At 48.0% G+C, this 20,994-nt stretch overlaps 2 protein-coding genes across 4 annotated transcripts in view; both read right to left on the bottom strand.

The window, feature by feature from the left end:
- ANKFY1 (ankyrin repeat and FYVE domain containing 1) overlaps window positions 1-11,927 on the bottom strand; it is a 76,575-nt gene extending 64,648 nt beyond the window's left edge. Inside the window, exons 1-2 of one of the 2 annotated variants that reach the window (XM_057311391.1) lie at window positions 11,860-11,878; window positions 10,851-10,936 (exon numbers count right to left, since the gene is read on the bottom strand). Coding sequence is in view for 1 of the 2 variants with exons in the window: in XM_026520684.4 (XP_026376469.1) it covers window positions 11,860-11,869 (10 nt within the window). In the remaining variant the exon portion in view is untranslated. Of the gene's footprint in view, window positions 1-10,850; window positions 10,937-11,859 lie in introns of both variants that reach the window. The other variant, XM_026520684.4, reaches the window with a different exon arrangement.
- A 4,575-nt stretch (window positions 11,928-16,502) lies between these two features.
- Window positions 16,503-20,994, bottom strand: part of UBE2G1 (ubiquitin conjugating enzyme E2 G1) — a 100,084-nt gene continuing 95,592 nt past the window's right edge. For both annotated transcript variants that reach the window (XM_026520689.4, XM_044391770.3), the window contains exon 6: window positions 16,503-19,529. The gene's annotated coding sequence lies outside the window, so the exon portion shown is untranslated. The remainder of the gene's footprint in view (window positions 19,530-20,994) is intronic.

Genomic DNA, 20,994 nt, shown 5'->3' with positions numbered 1-20,994 from the left:
CGTAGAAGATGACTACATACCTAGTCACGCTCAGTAGAATGCACTAAGTGCCGGTGTACTGCCAGTGCCGAGGTAGAGAGACCATCTGGGCACGTGGGTTTTTTGGCTTACCAAGTAACAGGGTAAAGACAGCACTCTGAGGGGGATCCAAATAGCTCATGAAGCCGGATGCCTGGGTGGCTCCATTGGTGAAGCGTCTGCCTTCAGCTCAGGTCATGATCCCAGAGTCCTGGGATCCAGCCCCACAGCAGGCTTCTTGCTCAGCAGGGAGTATGCTTCTCCCTCTGCCTGACACACATGCTCTCTCTCTCTCACAAATAAAGTCTTTAAAAAAAAAATAGATCATGAAGCCACCTGGCTTAAGCTAGAGCAAGGGAAGATGTCCCAGGAAAGTGGTGTTTTACTCTAAAGGATTTAAATAAAGCCTGTTAGTCTGCAGCATACTGGGTCCAGAAAATACAAGGAAAAGGCTTCATTCAGTCTTTTACTTTCTTGGTCAGATTCTCCCTTTAAACTACTATCAGTCAACAGATTTGTAGAACAGACATAATACTCAGCTCTATGAGAAATACAGATAATTAGCAGGCAAGGCCTAGCCTCGTTACCCAAGAGCTCACTGGCAAACACGCCTGCCACTCACCTGCTTCTGCCTAAGCCAAATGAGAAGGACGGCCAGAGAATACCTCATCTTGCTAGTTCCCTCTGGTGGTTACAGGTCCATCCCACTTGCCTGAGAGACGGGCAGCCTGCAGCTGTGGACTGCTGATTCTTCTTCCACGAAGCAAATGGAATCCCTTCCACATTCTAGCCAACCTAAGTATTCTGCTCAAGAGTTCCAACCCATCAAGACTATGTCATCAGTAAACAACTGCGCATGTCCATTTCACTTCAACTATCAATCTTCAAGTATTTATGAAGCACCCACTATGCACAAAGCATTACAGTAGATTAGGAACTGCGTCTTGGAGAGTTAAGAAGACAGTCTAGCTTGCACCTCTTGCGAGCGATGTAGCACAATGTAGCACTTACAGGGAGCTCACCAACAGGAGGGGTGAAACAAAACCAACAGCCACGAAGAATCTGGATCCTGAATTATGAGCATATTTGCCTTCCAGAGTAAAAAGTCGCTGACTCCTCTATCTAACCCTTAAAATGCGGAGGTCATAAAGTTCTGCTTCCATCGTTTTCTCAAGGGATCCCTATAAAATTCTTTGGCTATCAGTTACCCACACACAATTCCAAAATCTACTGCAACAGCCCCGATCTCTGTCCAGAATTGCTGACACAAAATTCTAGGCATGCCTAGACACGGACACAAGACACAAAGATCATCGTCAGAGAAGAGGCAAGATGAAAGAAGGGCTTCAGGGTGATTTAGGGCTCTTATTCACAAAATCTCAGATGCTCCACAGCATCTCTGTAGGGAAACCCAGATCCCAAGGGCACCTATCAGTGATACTGCCATCATCACACCATCTCTTGTGTCACGGAGAGAGCACGCTCGGCCAAGACATTCTTCAGTGGGAATATTGTTTGCTTGCAAACAATGCAAACGTGTCCTTGAAGTGTCATCAAGCTGCTAAGAGTTCACAGAGGAAAAAGCATAGGTTACCATTCTTTTTTTTTTTTTTTTTAAGATTTTATTTATTTATTTGACAGAGAGAGAGAGACAGCCAGGGAAAGAAGGAACACAAGCAGGGGGAGTGGGAGAGGAAGAAACAGGCTCTCAGCGGAGGAGCCTGACGCAGGGCTCGATCCCAGAACGCTGGGATCACGCCCTGAGCCAAAGGCAGATGCTTAACAACTGCGCCACCCAGGCGCCCCAGCATAGGTTACCATTCTGAGCAATAACGAAGACAGAATCTACAGCACAGTGCAGTGGGGCAGCCGCCGGCTCTGGAGCAAGGCTAACTGGAATCAGACTCTGGCCCCACACTTCCTATTTGGGACACCTCACCCAAATGCCTCATTCTCATCTGTAAGTGTGTTAAATGTGCCAATACATATAATGACCTTGATGAATACCTGCCCTGAGGTATGTGCCCCGTAAATGTGTGCTACTGTTACAGTCCTTAGGCAACAGAATCTAGCCAAGACCATTACTCCGGAGCCTCACTTGCCAAGATGGGAACTCTCGAGTGCCCTAGGGCGGTTACTGCTCTCTGTGCTTCGGTTTTCTCCCTGGAAATGGGAATAATAATAGTACCTCAGGGTTTCACCAAGGAGGGATTAAGTCACATTAAATCATTTAGAGCAGTGTCTGGTTTAAAGGTTTACTATCTACTTCTTCATCAAGTGGCTGGTTTCAGCTAAGTTCCCTCCTTCTCTTCCTCCAACTTTGCTTTAGAAAAACAAGCCTGGAAATTTATATAACATATAAAACCTACTGATTCACCAATATGGCTATTCTAAGTATCCGTGAAGACTGTCAGCAGTTTGCATTATAATTTTATCATGTTTCTATCCAGATAATAAATACCCATGTGCTCTTCACCAATGCAGTCTGAGGTCAGACATCTCGATGAGCTTTCTGACAGTTCATCAGTCTTGACTCAATGAAAAATGCTTAAGACAAAAAACCTGCATTCACGATGACTAGCCTAAAATAATTGTGTGTGTATATATATATATACATATATATATTTAATCAGCAAGCCATGGGACAGTCAGAAAAGGAACAGGCAATGGTCTGTATAAGACTCTTCCTTCTAAGTCAGGACTTGGCAAACTCTCAGGGGAAAGGCCAGGCCGTAATCTGGGCTTCAAGGAGGAGAGGACAATGGGAACAACTGAGTATCCATAAGGAACAAGTGAGCCCCAACTCATACGTACCACTCTATGCAAAGTTCACTCATCTAAGTGTACAGATTACAACTATAAAACTTCTAGACTGAAAAATAGAATAACAAGTATTAGGGGCCTCAGATGAGGCACGGATTTCTTGAACTGGATAAAAAGAATCAATTAGAGAAAAAAATGGATAAACTGGACATTATAAATTTCAAAAGTTGTTCTTTAAACACATAAGAAAATGAACAGGCAGGCCACAGACAAGGAGAAAACATGTGGAAGTGTATTTCCAACAAAGGACTTCTACTCAGACTATATTAAGAACTCTTACAACTCATTATAGTAAGACAACTCAATAAAAAAGGGCCACAAATTTGAACACTTCACCAAAGAAGATAAATGCACGGCAAATAAAGTATGCAAATAAAGCCATGCACGTCATTAGTTATTTAAGAAATGCAAATTAAAACCACAGTGACCTGCCACTGCACAACCGCTGGATGGCTGAAATCAAAGTGCTGGCAAAGATGGAGAGAGGTGAGAACACAGAACAGCACAGCCACTGTGGAAAAGAGTCCAACAGTTTCTCCAAAAGTTAATCATACTCTTGCCTGTGACCCAGCAGTTCCACTCCCAGGAATTTACCCCAGAGAAATGAAAACCTGTCCGTACAAACAGGAAACAACTCAAATTTCTAGCTGGTGAATGGACACAAATGGTAGTATAGAAATATATTGGAACACCACTCCTGTGTAAAAAGGAACAGACTACTGACACATGCAACACACTATCTGAAAAGCAACATGCTGAGTTCAAGAAGCCAGACACAAAAGACTACATACCATATAATTCCATACAAAACTGTAGAAAAGGCAAACCATAGTGACAGAAAGCAGATCAGCGGTTGCCAGAGGCCCAAGAACGGAACTGACTGCAAAGGAGTTCAAGGGAACTTTTTAGGATTACAGAAATGTTCTAGCTCATGACTGCAGTGGTGCTTACACTACTGTAAATATTTGTCAACTGACAAAAATGGTGAATCTTACTGTTTGTCAATTATGACTCAGTGAAACTAACAGCACACTCCCTCTGGCATGCACCCTGACCTTTCTCTTTCTTTCTGAACACCATCACACCAACATTTTCTTCAGGCCTTGAATCACCCACTCACATGCAACCATCGTCCTTCTCCTACTTCCCCCATCACCGTACTCCACACACATCATCACTGAACTTCCTAAAACACGGCTTAACCAAGCCAAACACTTTCAGCCAGTTCTCCACCATCTAGAAAAGTTCAAGCTTCCTATGGAGGTGTTCTGGCTCCTCTAAGAAGTTTCTTGAGGGCAGGACATGTCTTATTTATCTTTGTACTCCACCGGCCGTACTTTGAACTGCAGGGCACGGTCTCTGAGCATTCAGAAACTGCACACAAACAGAAGAATTTAAGAAATCTTACAACTTAATACATCAAATTACATGACACTGCCTACTATGGTAGGCTGAAAAATGCCCCCACCAATATCCATGTCCTAATCCCTGGAACCTGTGAATGTACCCTTATATGGCAAGAAAAGGTGGCGGGGGGGGGGAGCTCTGCAGATGTGATTACATTGGGCAGGCCCCCCGTCCAATTACATGTGTTCTTACGAGGAGGGGCAGAGGGAGCTGTGACACAAAGAGAGGCCGTATGAAGATGAGAGACTTGAAGATGCTAGCCTTGAAGACTGACAAGCTAAGGAACGCCAGCAGCCCTGGAAGTTGGAAGAAGAAAGGAACACATTCTCTCCCAGGGGGAGTGACACTCTCCTTTCAGCCCTGATTTCAGACACAGATTTCAGACTTCTGGCCTCCAGAACCATGATGAATACATTTCTGTTGTTTTAAGCCCCCCAGTTTGGGGATATGTGTTACAGCAGCCCCAGAAAACTAATACACTTACCTTTACAAACAAAAGATTATGCACAATAAAAGATTTTAAAGTCCTAGCAGTTTTTGGCTGGATTAGCGTCAACAGCAAAGTTTTACACAGAGACTAAAATGTAGTTTCTTGTAACATTTTGCAATAAAAAAGAGGAATTAGTATTTTTTGATGTCTCCTATAGCAGTTAACTCATTATCTCATATTCTAACCAACATATTCCAAACAGTACAGCAATTAACAAAACAGAATTCACTTAGGTTCAACGGACTGTCTAAACTTACACAATTAGCAGGAGACCAACCCAAGAATCAAGACCTCAAGCCAAACCCACGCTCATCCCACTGTACCATGCTGCCTAATTTCAGCTCCAATATCAGGACAGCAAACAAACATTTATTGTTAATTCATTCACCAGGAATTAAATGTGTTCTTCCCATTCCCCATCCTAAATGCGATTTCTACGCCCCTCTGTTACTCCGATTCTAACCCAAAGTGGACTCATCAAGTCTTCTTAGATTAACAAATTTTGATGTTTCCTTTCCTCACACTTTTCTAGTTCTTGCATTCCAGCCCCAATTTTACCAGTGAATTAGTATTCTTCATAGAATTCTTTACTGATTAAATAACCTTATCCTTACTCTACTTTAACTATGTCCATATAAGATAAAAGATAAAAGAAAAAAATAATTGTAAAAGCTGTGACAACAGCCTATTTTGAGAACTACAAGAATAACTGTTGTTTCAGGAATATATTAGGGTCTTCCACGTAACAGTATTTCATTAAAATACCAACGTCTCAGAAATACTATCTTACCTGCCGGCATCAGAGCAGATAAAAGCTCCTCCCTGGTAATGAGTTACCACCACGACTTTTCTAAACCTGTCCCAGTGCAGATGGAAATTTTCTTTCATTGGGGTTCATATCCATTCATTAATCAAGAGCACTAAATGTAGGACGACCGTTTTTTTATTTTTTAAAGATTTTATTTATCCATCTGAGACAGAGAAAAAGAAACAGAGCAGACGCATGAGCAGGGAAAAGGGGCAGAGGGAGAGGGGGAAGCCAACTCCCCGCAGAGCAGAGAGCCTGATGCAGGCCTTGATCCCACAAACCTGAGACCATGACCTGAGCCGAAGGCAGATGCTTCACCGACTGAGCCACTCAGGCGCCCCAGGGCAACTGTTTAATGGAAGACATGAAATAAGTGGGTCTATTTACTACTGAGAACTCTGGTTCACAACATACCCTACTGGAAAGGAAGCGGGGAAGAGGAGGTCGATACCGTCTGGAACGTGTAGAGGGTCAGTTAGGGCCACAGGACCCCTGCCGGTCTGCGCCCTCCTGCTTCTCTCTCGCACCATCTGGGTATTATTAAAAATACGACGATGCTAAGAGATAGTTCACATTGTGACTTCTTGCCCTTTTAAAAACCTAGCAATTGTAACTGTCACAACTTGAATGCTTTGACAAAGTATAAAAGCCATTGTTTAACTAAAGTTTGCTTTTAAAAATCCTTTTACCCCAGTTACAAATAAAACTTACTACCTAGGACTCCTCTCTTAGGTAGGAAACGTTACCTTATTTTATGTAAATCTATATCTGTATATTTATATATATACACACACACACACACACACACACACACACACACACAAACATACTGGTTTAAAAAACTGATTCAGTAAAACCATGTTTTATTCAATAATGACTCATTTGAAAAAAACGTTTTGTGGGATATGTTGCTCTTCACTGAAGCTGAGTGATGCACAGATCTGGGTTTTAAAAGCTCCCCAGGTGACTCTCATGTGCACAGCTCTCCGTGTTGAGAGCCGCCAGTCTGAATCAGGAAGGGCTGCAGACAGAAGGGAACACGTGTGAGAGCTAGCTTCCCAGGACTAGAGGTCTGGCGACTGAATGCAGCTCACTGACTTGAGAGTGGTGGCTGGACAGTGGTGGCATCGATCACCAATGCAAGAGAAAATCTGTGACTATATAGCACAGAAGAGCATGCTTTTCTGAGATACCGTGCCTCCCGTTCTCTCCAAGGTCCCATCAAGGCTGAGACTGTGTCTTGGTCACTCTGTCACCCCTGGCACAGAAGGCTGCACCTAACAGAAATGAAATACACTTTCCTGAATGTAACCCAACTCTGTGAAATCTTGTCTACAAGTCAGCGGCATGACACACATCCTTCATAATCTCACTCTATATAGCCCTGGTCATAGGGCTGGCTTCATAAGAGATACTCAACAAATACTAACTAGCTAATTTTTATCCAAATGCCAGTCTGATTGGAAATGCTTCTGATTGCCTGCTAAGCCATAACCACTGGACATGGCAAAGTATGTCCAAAAAGGAGGTCAAGATATTTGTTCTTGAATCTGTTCCTCCTCCTCCCAGCCATTATCTGAGTCATCCAGACCCAGAACCCTTGAGTCATCTTTGATATCTCTCTTGTCAACATGTAAACAGGTTTCAGAAGTCCTGCCGTCTATACCTTCTGTAAGTCTTACTCTTATCAGTCACCAGCCCGATGCTCCTTACCGAAGACTCATCGCCAACTGTGACAGCCTCCTCCTCCCAGATCCGTCCTCAAGACCTGCCCACATGCTTCCGGCGATTCTAGTCATGTCACTACCTTGGCCGATACCACTCAGCAGCCTCACTCTCCAGCCCACGGAGTAAAATCCAAATGCTTAACCACGCCCTTCATAATCTGCCCCTTAACATACTTTTCCTACCTCATACCCCACTATTCCTTCCATCAAGAAGAGTGACCTCTTCTCATCACCATCTATCCATGCCCAAAAGAGGTCTATTTTCCAAATCACAGGTCAAACACTATCTCCTGCAGCAAAGGCCTTCCCTGACCCACCCAAAACATACTCCCTACCACTTTCCTAAAAATCCTCTTCCCACCTGAATTTTCAGAGTAACTCCTAGCATTTTTCACCTTCTCCCTTACAGTACAGTTTCTTATACACATGCTTGTCACCTCCCCTCACAGACTGCAGAGTTCCCTGTGAAGAAGCTCTAGGTCTGGCTACTCTGTTTTAAGTAGCCACTACTTCTCCCTCCTCCCACTCCATGCTCATCCCATCCTCTACCCCACAGTGCCTTACAAGGGAGAGTTTAAATACCCCACATCCTTGGCCTACTCCAATTCAACAAGAGAGACTAACACTTGGGAATTTCTCACTTGCCCTGCCAGTGACGGAACCCTGCATCCCTCTTGCCGCACATCCACAGTCACTGCAGTGAACAGATAAACTTTCTTTCTTTGTGGGGAGCAAAAAAATCCTCAAGGAGAAAATGAAGAGGTACCGCTGGTGACAGAAGTGAACAAAAGGAATGGCAGAAAAAAGGAAGCAATGGTATAGAAAGGGATAGCGGTCAAGAGGTCTCCGGCGAATACATAATTGTCAAAAGCCTGGGACAGGTATTTGTTGAATGAGTGAAATAATAAACGAAGGAATAAATCTGAAAATTGAAAAGAGAGCAAAGTTTCTTCTTTCCCTCTTTCTACCAGACTATACTGATGAAGCATTTTCTAGAACAGGGCTATCAACAGCGCTTTCTGGAATGATACAAGTGTTCTGCTAGTATGGGGACCACTAAGCACACAGCTACAACGCAACTGAGATTGGGCTAGTGTGACCAAGGAACTGAATTTTTTATTTTATTTAATTTACAGTAAAGTAGCCATATGTGGCTAATGGCTACTGTATGTATTGGCCAGTGATGGTCCAGAATATGTAATGTATTCACCTTATATTTGAATTGTCAGAAGTATTTTCCTGACCAAATTCCAGTAAGCAAATAAAAGTCCATGATCAATTTTCTGTTTAGTAAACCATTACAAGTTTTCCAATTCTCACCATGATTTTACTGAGGAAGGGAAGGAGAGCATGGTTGAAGAGGAGACTTAAGAAAAGAGTACAGGGGCGCCTGGGTGGCTCAGTCATCAAGCATCTGCCTTCGGCTCAGGGCGTGGTCCCAGGATCCTGGGATCCAGCCCCACATCGGGCTCCCTGTTCTGCTGGGAGCCTGCTTCTTCCTCTCCCACTCCCCCTGCGGTGTTCCCTCTCTCGCTGGCTGTCTCTCTCTGGCAAATAAATAATAAATAAAATCTTAAAAAAAAAAAGAGTACAAGCCAGGGTAAAAATGCCAGGCATTGTGCTAGAAGCGCTCTTTGTGCACTATTTCTTCTGATTCCCCCTCAGCTACTTCTGAGATAGAGATGATCTCTCTTTTAAAGCTGAGGAAACGGAGATGGAGAACAATTAACTGGCTTGCTGGTGATAACAGCTTAGTGAGACTAGGGTTCAAATCCTTGTCTGAACGCAGACTGAGCTCTCAAGCATTACACCTGAACTGCTAAGACTAAAAACCAGGCAGGATGAAAAGTAGGTTAGGGAGCCCCCACGAGACTAATGCTATTCAGAGCACATTAAAAGCCGGTCCCGCCAGCTTACTTGACAAGAGACTGAGGCTGTATCCAGGCAACTTTGCTTCAGTCTGGTAAGTGACGCTCAGTAACAACCGTTCCTTCAACTATAGGTATGATTCCAAGTTGGGATACACAGCTGTGAATGAAATGGAAGTCCCCATTTTGGGGGTTTATATTCCAGTAAAGGAATTAAAAAAAATTATTAAGAAGATCTCTAAAGGTGGTGAGAACCGAACAGACACCCAAATGAGTCAGTTAGCTGTATGGAGAAACTGAGAGAGACTGCTCCAGGCCAAGGCAGCTGCAAGGACAAAGATGGAGAGGTAGAAGCATCGGAAACGTACGAAGAACAGCAAGGAAGTTAGCGTGGCAAGAGCACGGCAAACGAGAAGAGGTAGGAAATATGGCTGCAATGTTAACCAGGGGCCAGACCCTGCTGGGACTTACAGGTCACTGGCCGGCTTTGGAATATATTTTTAAGAGCACGGAGAGCCACGGGAGTGGAGAGTGCGTGCGTGTGCAGGAATAAGTGTATCGAGAAGAGAGAAAGTGACATGATCTGATTGATGTTATAAAGCGGACACTGGAAACTGTAAAAGTAGGCTGTGAGTAAGCAACAAAAAAAAAAAAGGAGAAAAAGTAAAAGCAGGAAGTCCAAGCAGGAAGGACTTTTTTGAGTGATGAAGCAAGTTTAAATTAGTAGGATAGCTGCACATGTAGAAGAGAAATGGAAACTAATTTTAGGACAGATGTGAGCTAAGTACATCGGGTCAAACCAATACCCATGGGTGGATGGAAGGAAAAAAAGGTTGATTTCTAAACGAATCAGTGAGAAGTGAGCTGTCCATTCAGTTTCTTCAGCCTATTCCTAGGCACTACTTTCCACATGTTCACACACTCGCACCACCGGACAAAAGGTGGTTATCGGGTTATCAGTAAATTCCCACAGGACATGCTTACAGATAATCCGACTGTTCCATGACACAGATCTTTGCAATTTGTGTGTATTTAAGTGAGTATTTCAGAACAAGGGTAGCCAGCTCCGACAAATTCTGACTCAAGAACAAGCAGCAGGAAACAACACTAACACTTTCTAGTTAATCTTGATTTCCCATAACACCTTCAACGCCCCCACTCAATTCTTCCCCAAGTTTTGCAACATTGTTTCCCAAAATCTTAAAACACAGGCCAGGAAACTCAAACACAAACAAGGTCAAAGACAAACTGTCAAGTCAGAACCTCAGGAGTGCGTTTCCAGATCTGCGATCCCTTAGCAATTGAGCCCTTGAGGACGTTTCGTTTCAGGTGCATACTCCACTGGCTGGATGTGTTCCAGGGCTCCCCTCACACACGTCAAGGCACCTGCAGCACACCTGACCGATCACTGGACGCGGCCTGCATGAGACCCTCACGCCTGGAACCTGCCTGCAGGGCAAAGCAGGTGCCCAGCGAAAGGCCTGAGTATAACCCCGCCACCCTCCACAATCTCTACCTCGGTAGCACAGTCCCCCTGCCAGCACGCGAGCGCTACACTACCTCTCGCCTCACAGGCCGCCTTCCGCTGTCTTCCCTCCTGGCCTTCCTCACCGCCCTGAGCACAAACTCCACTTCACTGGCCGCCTGCGGTGCTCCACCCCGTCCAACAACATTCTGCGGTTTATCCAAAGACGAGCTTCACGGGATACCTTCGCTTTATTTCCGCCCCTTTCATTCCTCCTCTGCTTTCATGCAATATTCATCCGAGGCCTCCCCCTCCAGGGGGTCCAACGTGCTGAAGAGCAAAGGCAAACACTGGGTGCCAATCCAGCTATCTCCGTAACTTTGTCAACTCCTTTATCTAAGGGGGTGGAAACAACAGACACGCAGGCCTCCTTCTCAAGGTTGTTCCCGAGGCTAATCCAAAGGAGAAGAGCCTGCAGGCTGTCCTGGGCCGCCCCATTTTACGACCCGAGTCAAGATGGGTTCAGACAAAGCTTAGCTCGAGACCGACAGGACCGGTCGCGACCAGGACACTGCGACCACTCGATAAGCACCAGGTCAAACAAGGAGCGTTCTCCTGCAACAGGGCGGTGATAGGAGAAGCACAGCGGCGGTGCCCGCACGGTCCCCACCGCTGGCCTCCTGGCCCTCCCTGCACAGCTGGACTTCGCCGTGCGGGTTCCGGCACCGCCGCGCGCAGGGAGGCAGGGCCGGAGAGGCCCCGGCGCCCCCGCCTGCAGTGTCACAAAGAGCGCACCGGGAGAGGCCAAGCACCGGCCGGAGAGGCGACCTCGGCCGGCCGCCTCCGCCACCCCGGGGACAGCATCCCGGCCGGTGCGCGGGGGCCCAGCCCGTCCGGACGCCGGACGTGCCAGGACAGCAGTTTCGGTTTCCCGAAGAGCTGACGTCCCCCGCCGGCGCGGCCGGTCCCCAGGGGCGCCCCCCGCACGCCGGCGTTCGCGCCCCGCCGCACGGCCGGGACCCGGCTCCGCAGCCGCCGCGGCCCGCGGGGTCCGAGGCGCCCGAGGGGCGTCGCCTCAGGAGCTGCGCTCAGAACGCCGGCCCGCCGCGCCCCCACGGGCTGGAACGGCCCGCCCCGCAGACCCGCCGCGCCCCGTGCGACCACGCCCGGCCGACTCCCGCAGGGCCCTGTCGGCCGGCCGGCGGCGCCCGCTCCGCCCCGCGCCTTCCCGCGCGGCCCCCCAGACACCCTACCTTCCGCCATGTCGGGCCGGCCCTGCTGCAGCCTCGCGAGAAGAGCGCCGCGCGGCCGGGGCGGCGCGGACCCGAGGCCGCGGGTCTCGCGAGAGTCTCGGGAGCGGGCGGAGGGAGCGCCGGCGCGCGGCGGCCGCAGGCGGCCGCGCGGCGGCCTCTGCTCCCGTCGCACCTTCGAGGTGCGGCCGTGCGCCACGCGGCGGGCGGGACGGTGGCCGCGGCCCACGCAGGGCGCTGAACCGGGTGGACGCGGCGGGCGACACCACTCCTCGCAGAACCCTGGCCGGGAGACCGTCGAGGGAGGGGCTCCGTGGTCTCAGGGCGCGTCTGTGACCAAGCAGCTGAGGCGGCGGCAGAGGCGCCGGGGCAGGGGCTCACCGCGGACCCCACCACGGACCTCGCCGCGCACCCCACCGCGGACCCCTCTATGGACCTCGCCGCGCACCCCCCATGCACCCTTCCGCCGACCTCACTGTGGACCTCACCACGGACCCCGCCAATGACCCCTCCGCGGACCCCGCCAGTGACCCCTCTGCGGACCCCACTGCGCACCCCACTACACACCCCACCACTCAACCCACCGCGGACCCCACTACCTACCCCTCCACTCCACCACTCAACCCACCAGGGACCTCACTTGGCACCCCTCCACGGACCCCACTGCGCACCCCACCGTGGACTCCACTACCTACCCCTCGACGGACCCCTCTGCGCACCCTACTCCAACCCCCACTACACATCCCACCACTCAACCCACCAGGGACCTCACTTGGCACACCTCCACGGACCCCACTGCGCACCCCACCGTGGACCTCTGTGCACACCCCAGGACCCAACTGCGGACCCCACCAGGAACCGGAGGCCGTCGCTTAGTCGTTTAAAGCCCATGCAAGCGGACATGAAGGGGCAGAGAGGCATCAGGAGAGCAGTTGATGACATCCGTTCACGGACCAGAGAGAGCGGGGAGATCTGGGGAGAGGCGCTGGGCTGGAGGGCCTGCGTTGCGTGTCTCCTGTGACACGTGTGGACGGGGCGCTTTCCAAGCAGAATCCCCGCCTGGCTGAGAGCATGGGTGACGGTGTTGGCCGGGCCTTGGGATTTCCTGCCAGACAGGGACAAGTGCGTGAGCGGACAGCTCAGGGGCAGACCGGGTAGGGGCGGGCGGAGGGTCATGAAACCCGGGTCTCTGTCGGATCGAGGGCCGGGTGCGGGCCCTGTGATCAGAGCGGCAAACGGAAGCTCCGAAGTTCGGTGGCACCGAGATGTGATAAAGTCCAGGACAGGGAGTGAATGAAGCACAGCAGCGGCAGCGACCATGAGAAGCCAGGAAAATGAAGTATTGGAACTGAGAGGTGGGGAAGAAAGGAGACCGTAAACCAGGAGCCAAACCCTTCAGTGAATCTGGGGGTGTCTAAGAGCAAAAAAACAGGATTCTCGAGTAATATAATCAAATAGCAGGAGACCTTTCAAAACCGATTTGTACTCAAAGGAGAAGCGAAAGAACGGCGATGGCACCCATTTCTCGAGGCCTGAGGACTGCAGGGGAAGTGTGGCTGGGAGAAGAGCCAAGGAAGAGGCCCAGATTGAGGAAGGGGTCTGAGAACAGGATGAGCAGTCAGAACAGCAGAGGGGGGCATCCCAAGTTGGAGAAGCTTGGGTGCTATCAAGGGTGAGCCTTCGTGGGTAGTAAGGGGGAATGGAGAAGGAATTTGGAGTTTGGATCGCGGGGTTAAAGTTCTGAGGATCAGAGGGGGGCATTCTGGCCGAGGGACACCCGGGAGATGGAAGAGGAGAGGGTGTCAAAATGTGTCAGGACAATGGTGTGCTCGGGGAAATGATGTTCCAGCTGTGGCAGGACACTGAAGATGCCCGGGGGGTGGCCGGGGGCAGACTGGCGGAGCTGGGCTGAGCAGGTGGCCCTTAGACTAAGGAGGGTTGGGGAGGACTTGCCGGGCGTACAGAGCTGCCATAGCTCAGAGGTTCCTTGTGTGTCAAGAATGGTTTAGAGGTGTGCCAAATGGTGAGCCATTGGGGTCATCAGTGTGACCTGGCAAGCCCGTCTCCTTTGGCCACAAGCGGCCTCATCCATTTAAGAGCACCCTACAAACACTTTCTGGGTCATAACATGGAAATGAGGTGGAAGAGTTTGGGAAAAAGCATCATAGCTGATGCCTGTTTTGCATCAGACCGCTCATCTTGGTCTCAGCAGCACCAGCCTGGTAACCTGACACATAGCAGGTGTGCAATGTGTGATGAGTCATTACCTGTGTGAGTCATACAACCGTCAGGAGAGTGGGGTTCAAGTCTGGCTCAGCAGCTGACGTGCGGTGCTGATGCAGGCAAGTCCCTGCTAGCTCATGCTCCCGTCTCGGACTCTACAGCAGTTTCAACAGGGACCTGGACTGCAATCCACAGTTCTTACCGAATTGGACGGTCATGACCCCCTTGAGAATGTGATGAAAACTAGGGTCAGCAGCACACATGCAGGAAAAAACAAATCTGTGCCCTTCCAGCTTGCATGGACTAGAGGCCCACAGTGAAATGGAAACTCACTCCAGGGCTCGAGTACCTCCTCGTCACAACCTCCCTCAGACACAAGTGCAGTCCTCTTAGAAGTGCCCGCGATAGAACCCAATCCTGGGCCCTTGTCTTCTGAGTGGACTCTTGCCTGGCTTGAAAGCCCTGAACTCCGAGGCCTTCTGAGTACAGCCTGTGACACAAAGCATCGCTAGTACTGGGTAAACTACCTCCAACACCCAGCAGGCTTCCGTGGAGCTCCCAACATTAGATATGACCAGAAATAGAGACGTTCTGAAAAACCTGAGCCCTAGAACAGGGCTCACTGTGGACCTGGTTCAGGTTTTGCTCAGATGAAGGGGAACGTGGTGTGGAGTTTTCCGGGACAGGGAACATGAGGTGCGTGAACTTAGGTAAATGCTGACTGCCTTAAGGGCACGAGGGAACAGCTCTTCCCGGGGCAGCAGCGCCAGGTCGAGGTAGAACGGGGAAGGGAGGGAATCACGAGACTGGTCGTCCAGTGAACTGGGTTCAACTACCAGCCTCAACATGCGCAGGCTCTACGTGACCTTGGGGAAAACGTCCCTGGGGAAGGTTGGCAGCACCCGGCACCCGGTACGTAAGCAAGATCGTGGAACTGAATTCTAGCTGTGAAACTTACTTGCTCTGTGGTTGACGCATCGACCTGCACCTGTTTCCTTATGAGAAACCATTACCTTGGAGGATCCTTGTAGGAATGGGACTACGTCCTTTATGAGTTACACCTGCACGAGCCTGCCCCAAGTAGAAGCTCGATAAATAGGAACAGGATTTCTGGGGCTCCTTAGGAATAGAGGAGATGTCGCCGTGAACGCGCAGCACGATCAGGCTTATTCCTAATGGGATACTGCTGGGAAGGGAAAAAAGTCAGGTACCTTGCCTAAGACTTTCTGTGCAGCTCCTAGGTCTAAGATGTGTCTGCTTTTTGTGAAAGTCTTTTCCTTCTCCTCTGATTTATTCCACCTGTGTGAATAGGATTCAAAAATTTTTTATTATTTCACTACAGCTCTGTGGGGCATTCCGTTTCAATGAAACAAAACAAAAACCCTAACCCTACTTTGGCACTCACGTTACACGCATCTGGAACTGAGCAACCAAAAATACCTTATCCTGGAAATAATGCGCTCTGCAAACTGAATTCCTGTGGGGGTTTGCAGTCCTCTGGAAAGGCCTGTCTTTACGAAGGTGAGGGAGAAAATCAGTGGGTCCTTCCTTAAAGCCCAGAGCCTTGCACACAGAACTCGTCCAACACCTGGTTCTTTGCATTTGAAGCAGTTTGCTATAACCTTGGGCAGATGACTGTGCATAAAACTGGTATCTGAGGTTCAGGGACGTCATCTGGACCCCTCTATAATTTATTTCAAATGTATTTATTGGGAAAATTAAATTTTGATAATGACCTCCAGTCTGCTCTCAATGCTTTTCTTCTAACTCAGTCTGTAACTCAGTTCTGATTAGAGATCTGGCTTCTTGTTCTTTTCTCTGGAAGGAGGAGGGCTTTACGGCCACAGGCAGCGCATGTCCCAACAAACACCCCCTCACGGTTGTAAATCCACATGAACTATACGTGAGGATGCAGGGTGGAAGGCTAGACGGTGACATCCTATTAAGAAAAAAAAGAAAGAAAAAGTACTCAGTCTTGCCTCTTTTTGCCACTAACTTACTAAGGGGTCCTGGGCAGGTGTTTGGGCCACATTTGCCCATCTGTGTAGAGGAGGGAGGGTGGTGGTTGACATGGTGCCTGTGGTCTCTTCCGGTTCACTTTCGAGTCTGGGTTCTTCACCTTCTAAGCTTATTATGTCTGTGGTAGAGCCAATTCAGGCTGAAGACAAAATCCCCAAAATGCCCTAAGTCAGCAGGCACACACAACCCTGGTGAGGAAGAGTGCTTGGCCCCGTACCGGAAATTTAAAGACTGTTCCATCAGGTTGGAAGTCAGCTTCCCACCCTCTGGTTCCTTCTTCAAGTGAAGTTTTAGAAATTCTTTATCAAGATTCCCCTGTGGACCTTTCAGTATCATGTGCTGTTTAGAAATAACCCCACAACTTGCTTTTGAGACCTGCATCCTAAAACCAAAATAGCTCGTGATACAGCCTCTAAGTCATCATTTATTGATTTACAGAGCACTCACCACATGATGGAGGTGCTTTACAATACAGCAAACATCACAACAGAACTCACATAGTTAAATACAGTCAACAAGTTACAGAACTAAAAAAAGCTGGAATGAAGCAACATTATGTCAAATTTCAAAGATGCTGAGAAGTGGCAGGTACAAAGAAGGTAATTCCACCAACTGGAGACCAGACGGCAAAAATAGATACACAGGCACCACAACCCAAATGTGCAGATTTGTAGAAGGTAAGTGAGCATAGAGAATCAAATTTCACAACCGAGAATGAAGGCCATTGAAGATACCAGGACACCCAAGTGATCAGAGAACGCGTGGAATCGCCTCACAGAGACTGCCTTGTGATGACAAGGAAGCCAATCTCACGTGGATTTTAAACTCACAGAAAAGAGGCCTGAAAGCCACTGAGATCATCCATCCCATTATGAGCACAGACTGAAATCTATAAGCCTTTACAAGAACTTGGAATCAATTTAGGAAACAGCCAACAGTTCTAAAACCCGTAAGACTGTGTAGATGTTGATAGTTGGCACAGAGTTAGGGAGAAAAATCCTTTTCCTAAAGCAGAGAGGACTCACCTCACACTAGTGATGAGGCACTGGTGGGACAAAAGCCACCTGGATCAGTGTCACCTGAGAGTGGTTTAGTATCAGACGTGGAGGCGTGAAGTTCACACTGTCAGATGAACACGGGGAAAGGCACAGGTGACGCCCCTGGCAGAGGAGAACAGGTCACACCACCTCCCAAGGCCTGTGTGTCCACATGCAGCACGCCAGGGCGCCAGGTGGAAAGGAGCGTGAAGGGAGGGGCACTGGTTCCTGGCTCTCCCTTCGACTCCCCTAGATCTAGCCCCAGAACACACACGGTCACACTGAAGTACCTGCATGAAGTGGCACTTAGAGTTCAGTAAGAGTTGTCCCTGAGTTAGTAGGTCATTTGCTGCTCCCTGAAGAGTCAAATCCCAGGTTTTAACTCAACAGATCACTAGCAGAATCACAGCAAGAGGAGAGCAAAATTCAGACTCCATTCTGCCACCAGCAACCATGTGAACAGTTTCTGATTTAAAGGTAAAAGGGATTGCATTCAAATCCCAGGCGGGTGTGCAGTACCAGCACTTTGGGGCAACAAATTTTACAGTCTTTGAATTAAAAAGAAAAAGTCACAAATGAAGTTCTTGAAGAAAATCAGCTGCGATGAATCAAATCAAACAATTTTCACATTCAGTCATTCCACATTTATGGGTTTGTATAATGCTTCAGAGTGAAGAACAGACAGGGATTTAGCAAAATCACTCTCTACTGTGTCTGCATCCTCAACCATTTTACTTCTGCTTAAAGAAGGACATGCAGAGTCCACAAGGATGGGCTACTTGCAGGGACCCTTTCGCTCTCTGCCAAAGCCGTCTCTCCAAGCCCCACAGAGCAGAGATGCACCGACTCTCATGGAACTGTGTCCCATCTGGCACTGTCTCGTTTCCGTCCCTTACAGGCCAACGACTACTTCCCAATCCCAACCTCACACCCCACATAGGGGAACCTGGGCCTGCCGTTAACGCTGCACACGTTCACTTCATCATTTCCTGAAGCTGTTTTAGAAAACATGATATGAAATATACTTATGCTCAAACATTAATAAAATCCAAGTGCACTAGGTCAGTGACAGAATCTATATGCCAAACAGCAAAGCATTCACACCCCTGTAATGCTTTGAGATCCACATAAGAACCTAGATAGAGCCCAATACATACACCGCCATGGCCATGGGATTTTCAAGTATTAAGTCTGTTTGCATAAGGAATCAACCTGAGATTTTTCTAAACTGCACTTCTCTGGCATTCAGTATTATAACCTTCATTCAATACAATAAAAGCCAACAACTTGACAATTATTGGAAAAAAATTATATTTTGGAAGAACTCACTACATAAGGTGACAGAATTCCAAAATCAAATTACATGAAAATATACATCGCAATTTCTTTGTACAATAAGTGAGAAAAATCTGCAATATAGAAGAATAGAGGCAAAGAAATACGGAGGGCCACGGAGAAAGTGGTGGGGGGTCAACAGCGTCTGTAAGAGCAAACCCACAAGTTAAGCAGAAAGCCTGCAGCTGTGCACACGAGTCCATCCAACCTGAACGCCCAGGAACGAACGGGAAGGCAAAAGCAAAACCAAACCAGAATTTTGTACTGTCTGGGGCAAATTTCAGTAAGTTGAATTCTGAACCAACTCTTTTTAGTTCTCAGGGATAATGACTGAGTTCAAGAGCTCTCAACAGCCGAAAGGTGGTATTGCTACGCCCGATCCAAGAGATGGTGCAGCCAGAGTACAGAACGACAAGCACCTAGTGATGACCGCTCCTCTGAAGTCATCGTTAAAAATCAAGTAGTGGCTTATTGAGTATTTCAGTATTGGAACTAAATGATTTGAAAACTTTCTGGCAGAGAGAAGAGAGAAAAGCAAAGGGGAGTGTGTCAAAACAAAGAAGATACAAAAGTTTAGTAAGTGAAAAGAGTTTAATGAAGCCTCAATGGTTTAAAGGAAATTAAATGGAAACTTTTAATCCTAATTGTTTTCATCTGACATGCTTTAAGGAGTCTTTTAAAACTGATAAGAAACAATGAATAGGGAAAGAAAACCGGCTAAAATCTTTTAGAATTTACACGATTCTTATTCTACTACAAGAAAGCATTATTTGGTACAAGTGTATTTGTGGGTGTACATGAATAGTATATATATTATCCGGATCATGTTGTGCTATGTACAGGTCTTTACAATTCTTCCTGAAGGTTAAAACAGTTCATTAGAATTCAAAATGCGTAATCCTCTGTAAGTTGGCACTTGTTAGGCTCTTGTCAGCACTGATACTGGCATGTTCTATTGCAGCCCAGCTCCAGCCAGTGTCCGCCAACTCGTTACGACAGAAGTCCAGCCATAGGTGGGTAGAGTGCAGGAAAACAGTGCCATGTTTCTCAACTGGAGACCTACAACAGAGCAAACAGCATTACATAACAAATTACAGAAGACTAATTGATTAGAAATGTTCATTTGTATTGTATTTCTTTGGAAACAAGTTCTTAATTTCTAAGCTCACTTTTGTGCTCACCCAACACGGTAGCCACATAGGGCCATTTTATTTCAAATTTAAATTGTAGTAAATAAAATTTAAAATTTAGTTCAAGTGCTTAATATGGCTAGTGACTACCATACTGGACAGTACAGACCAGACGTAGACTATTTCTCTCTATCAGCGGAGGAAGTTTTATTGTACTTCCCTACTTTACATTGTTTTCAATATCCCGAACGTCTTTCAACTTACATTGCATCCGAAGTCAAACACAGAAGAACTACTGACAAGTCAAGTGAGTATTTAAGGGTATTCAGAGAAACAACGTAACATCGCCACACTTCCCAACCTGAATTTTATCCAACCCTATAGATTCAGTCCAAACCCATTACCTACGTGAAGCTGCCCACAACGCACCCTCTGCTCCAAGTACAGGTCCTTCTAGGGACTCTGCACCTGGCCCGTGTCATGCCCTCCGTCAGCCTAGAAGTCAAGAACCCCATCTAAATAAAAACAACTACTATCTTATCAAGCACTTGTGAGGTGCCAAGCACGTTCACAGACTTCTCTCATGCAGTGTTCGTAAGTACACGAAGGAGCTTCCCCCCATTTCACAGAGAAAAGTGAGACAAGGTGGCACAGCTAATAAGGGGCAGGGTTTCATGCTCAAAGATGAGAAAAACACTAGGTTCAAGCTAAAAAAAAAAGTAGTTAATGACCAGGTTTTCCTTCAGAGCTGCTGCTACATTACTGTGCGCTCGGAGTGTGTGTGGGGGGGGAGGGGAGCAGGGAGGAGGGTACTGCTCTTCTCCTCTCAGGTCCAGGTGTGCCAGAGACGCTCACACCTGTTGTGTCTGCCAAGCACAGTGCTGGGCACCAAGAACCTGAACAGAAGGTGACTGCCGAGTCACAGCACACAACGTTAAGCCCCTAACAAAGATGCCAGGCGCACTCAGTCAGGACGAATCGTTAAGTCACTCCAGTGTGCGTCTTCTAGAGCCCTGACCTCATCCACCACATCGTGGCTCACATCCAACCGTAGCAAAGCTCTGTTGTGGGCAGAAAGCAAGCTGTGCGCCTACCCACATGTGGCCGTGCGTGTGCCCATTTCCCTGACTTGGACCACCTCCCCAAAATAGCGCCGGTGAGGCAGAAGGACTGCTTGATTTTCGTCCAAAGGGGTTGTGCCGGTCAACCCACTGAGCCCCTGGCAAAGCCGGGAGCGCACCAGAAACTCGCGCACCACCCTCCCCAGAAGCGAGCTTCCACTGGCGCACAGATGCACAAAGTGTGCACAGAGATTCTGTGGGAACCTGGAGACATTAGTGAAACAAAGACACATCACTACAGAACAGGCACCCCATAATTTTTAGGTGATGGTA

Source organism: Ursus arctos, unplaced genomic scaffold (genome assembly GCF_023065955.2).
Source record: "Ursus arctos isolate Adak ecotype North America unplaced genomic scaffold, UrsArc2.0 scaffold_14, whole genome shotgun sequence".
Taxonomy (NCBI): Eukaryota; Metazoa; Chordata; class Mammalia; order Carnivora; family Ursidae; genus Ursus; species Ursus arctos.
The sequence above is the reverse complement of the archived record's forward strand: the minus strand, read 5'-3'. Positions and strand labels throughout refer to the sequence as shown.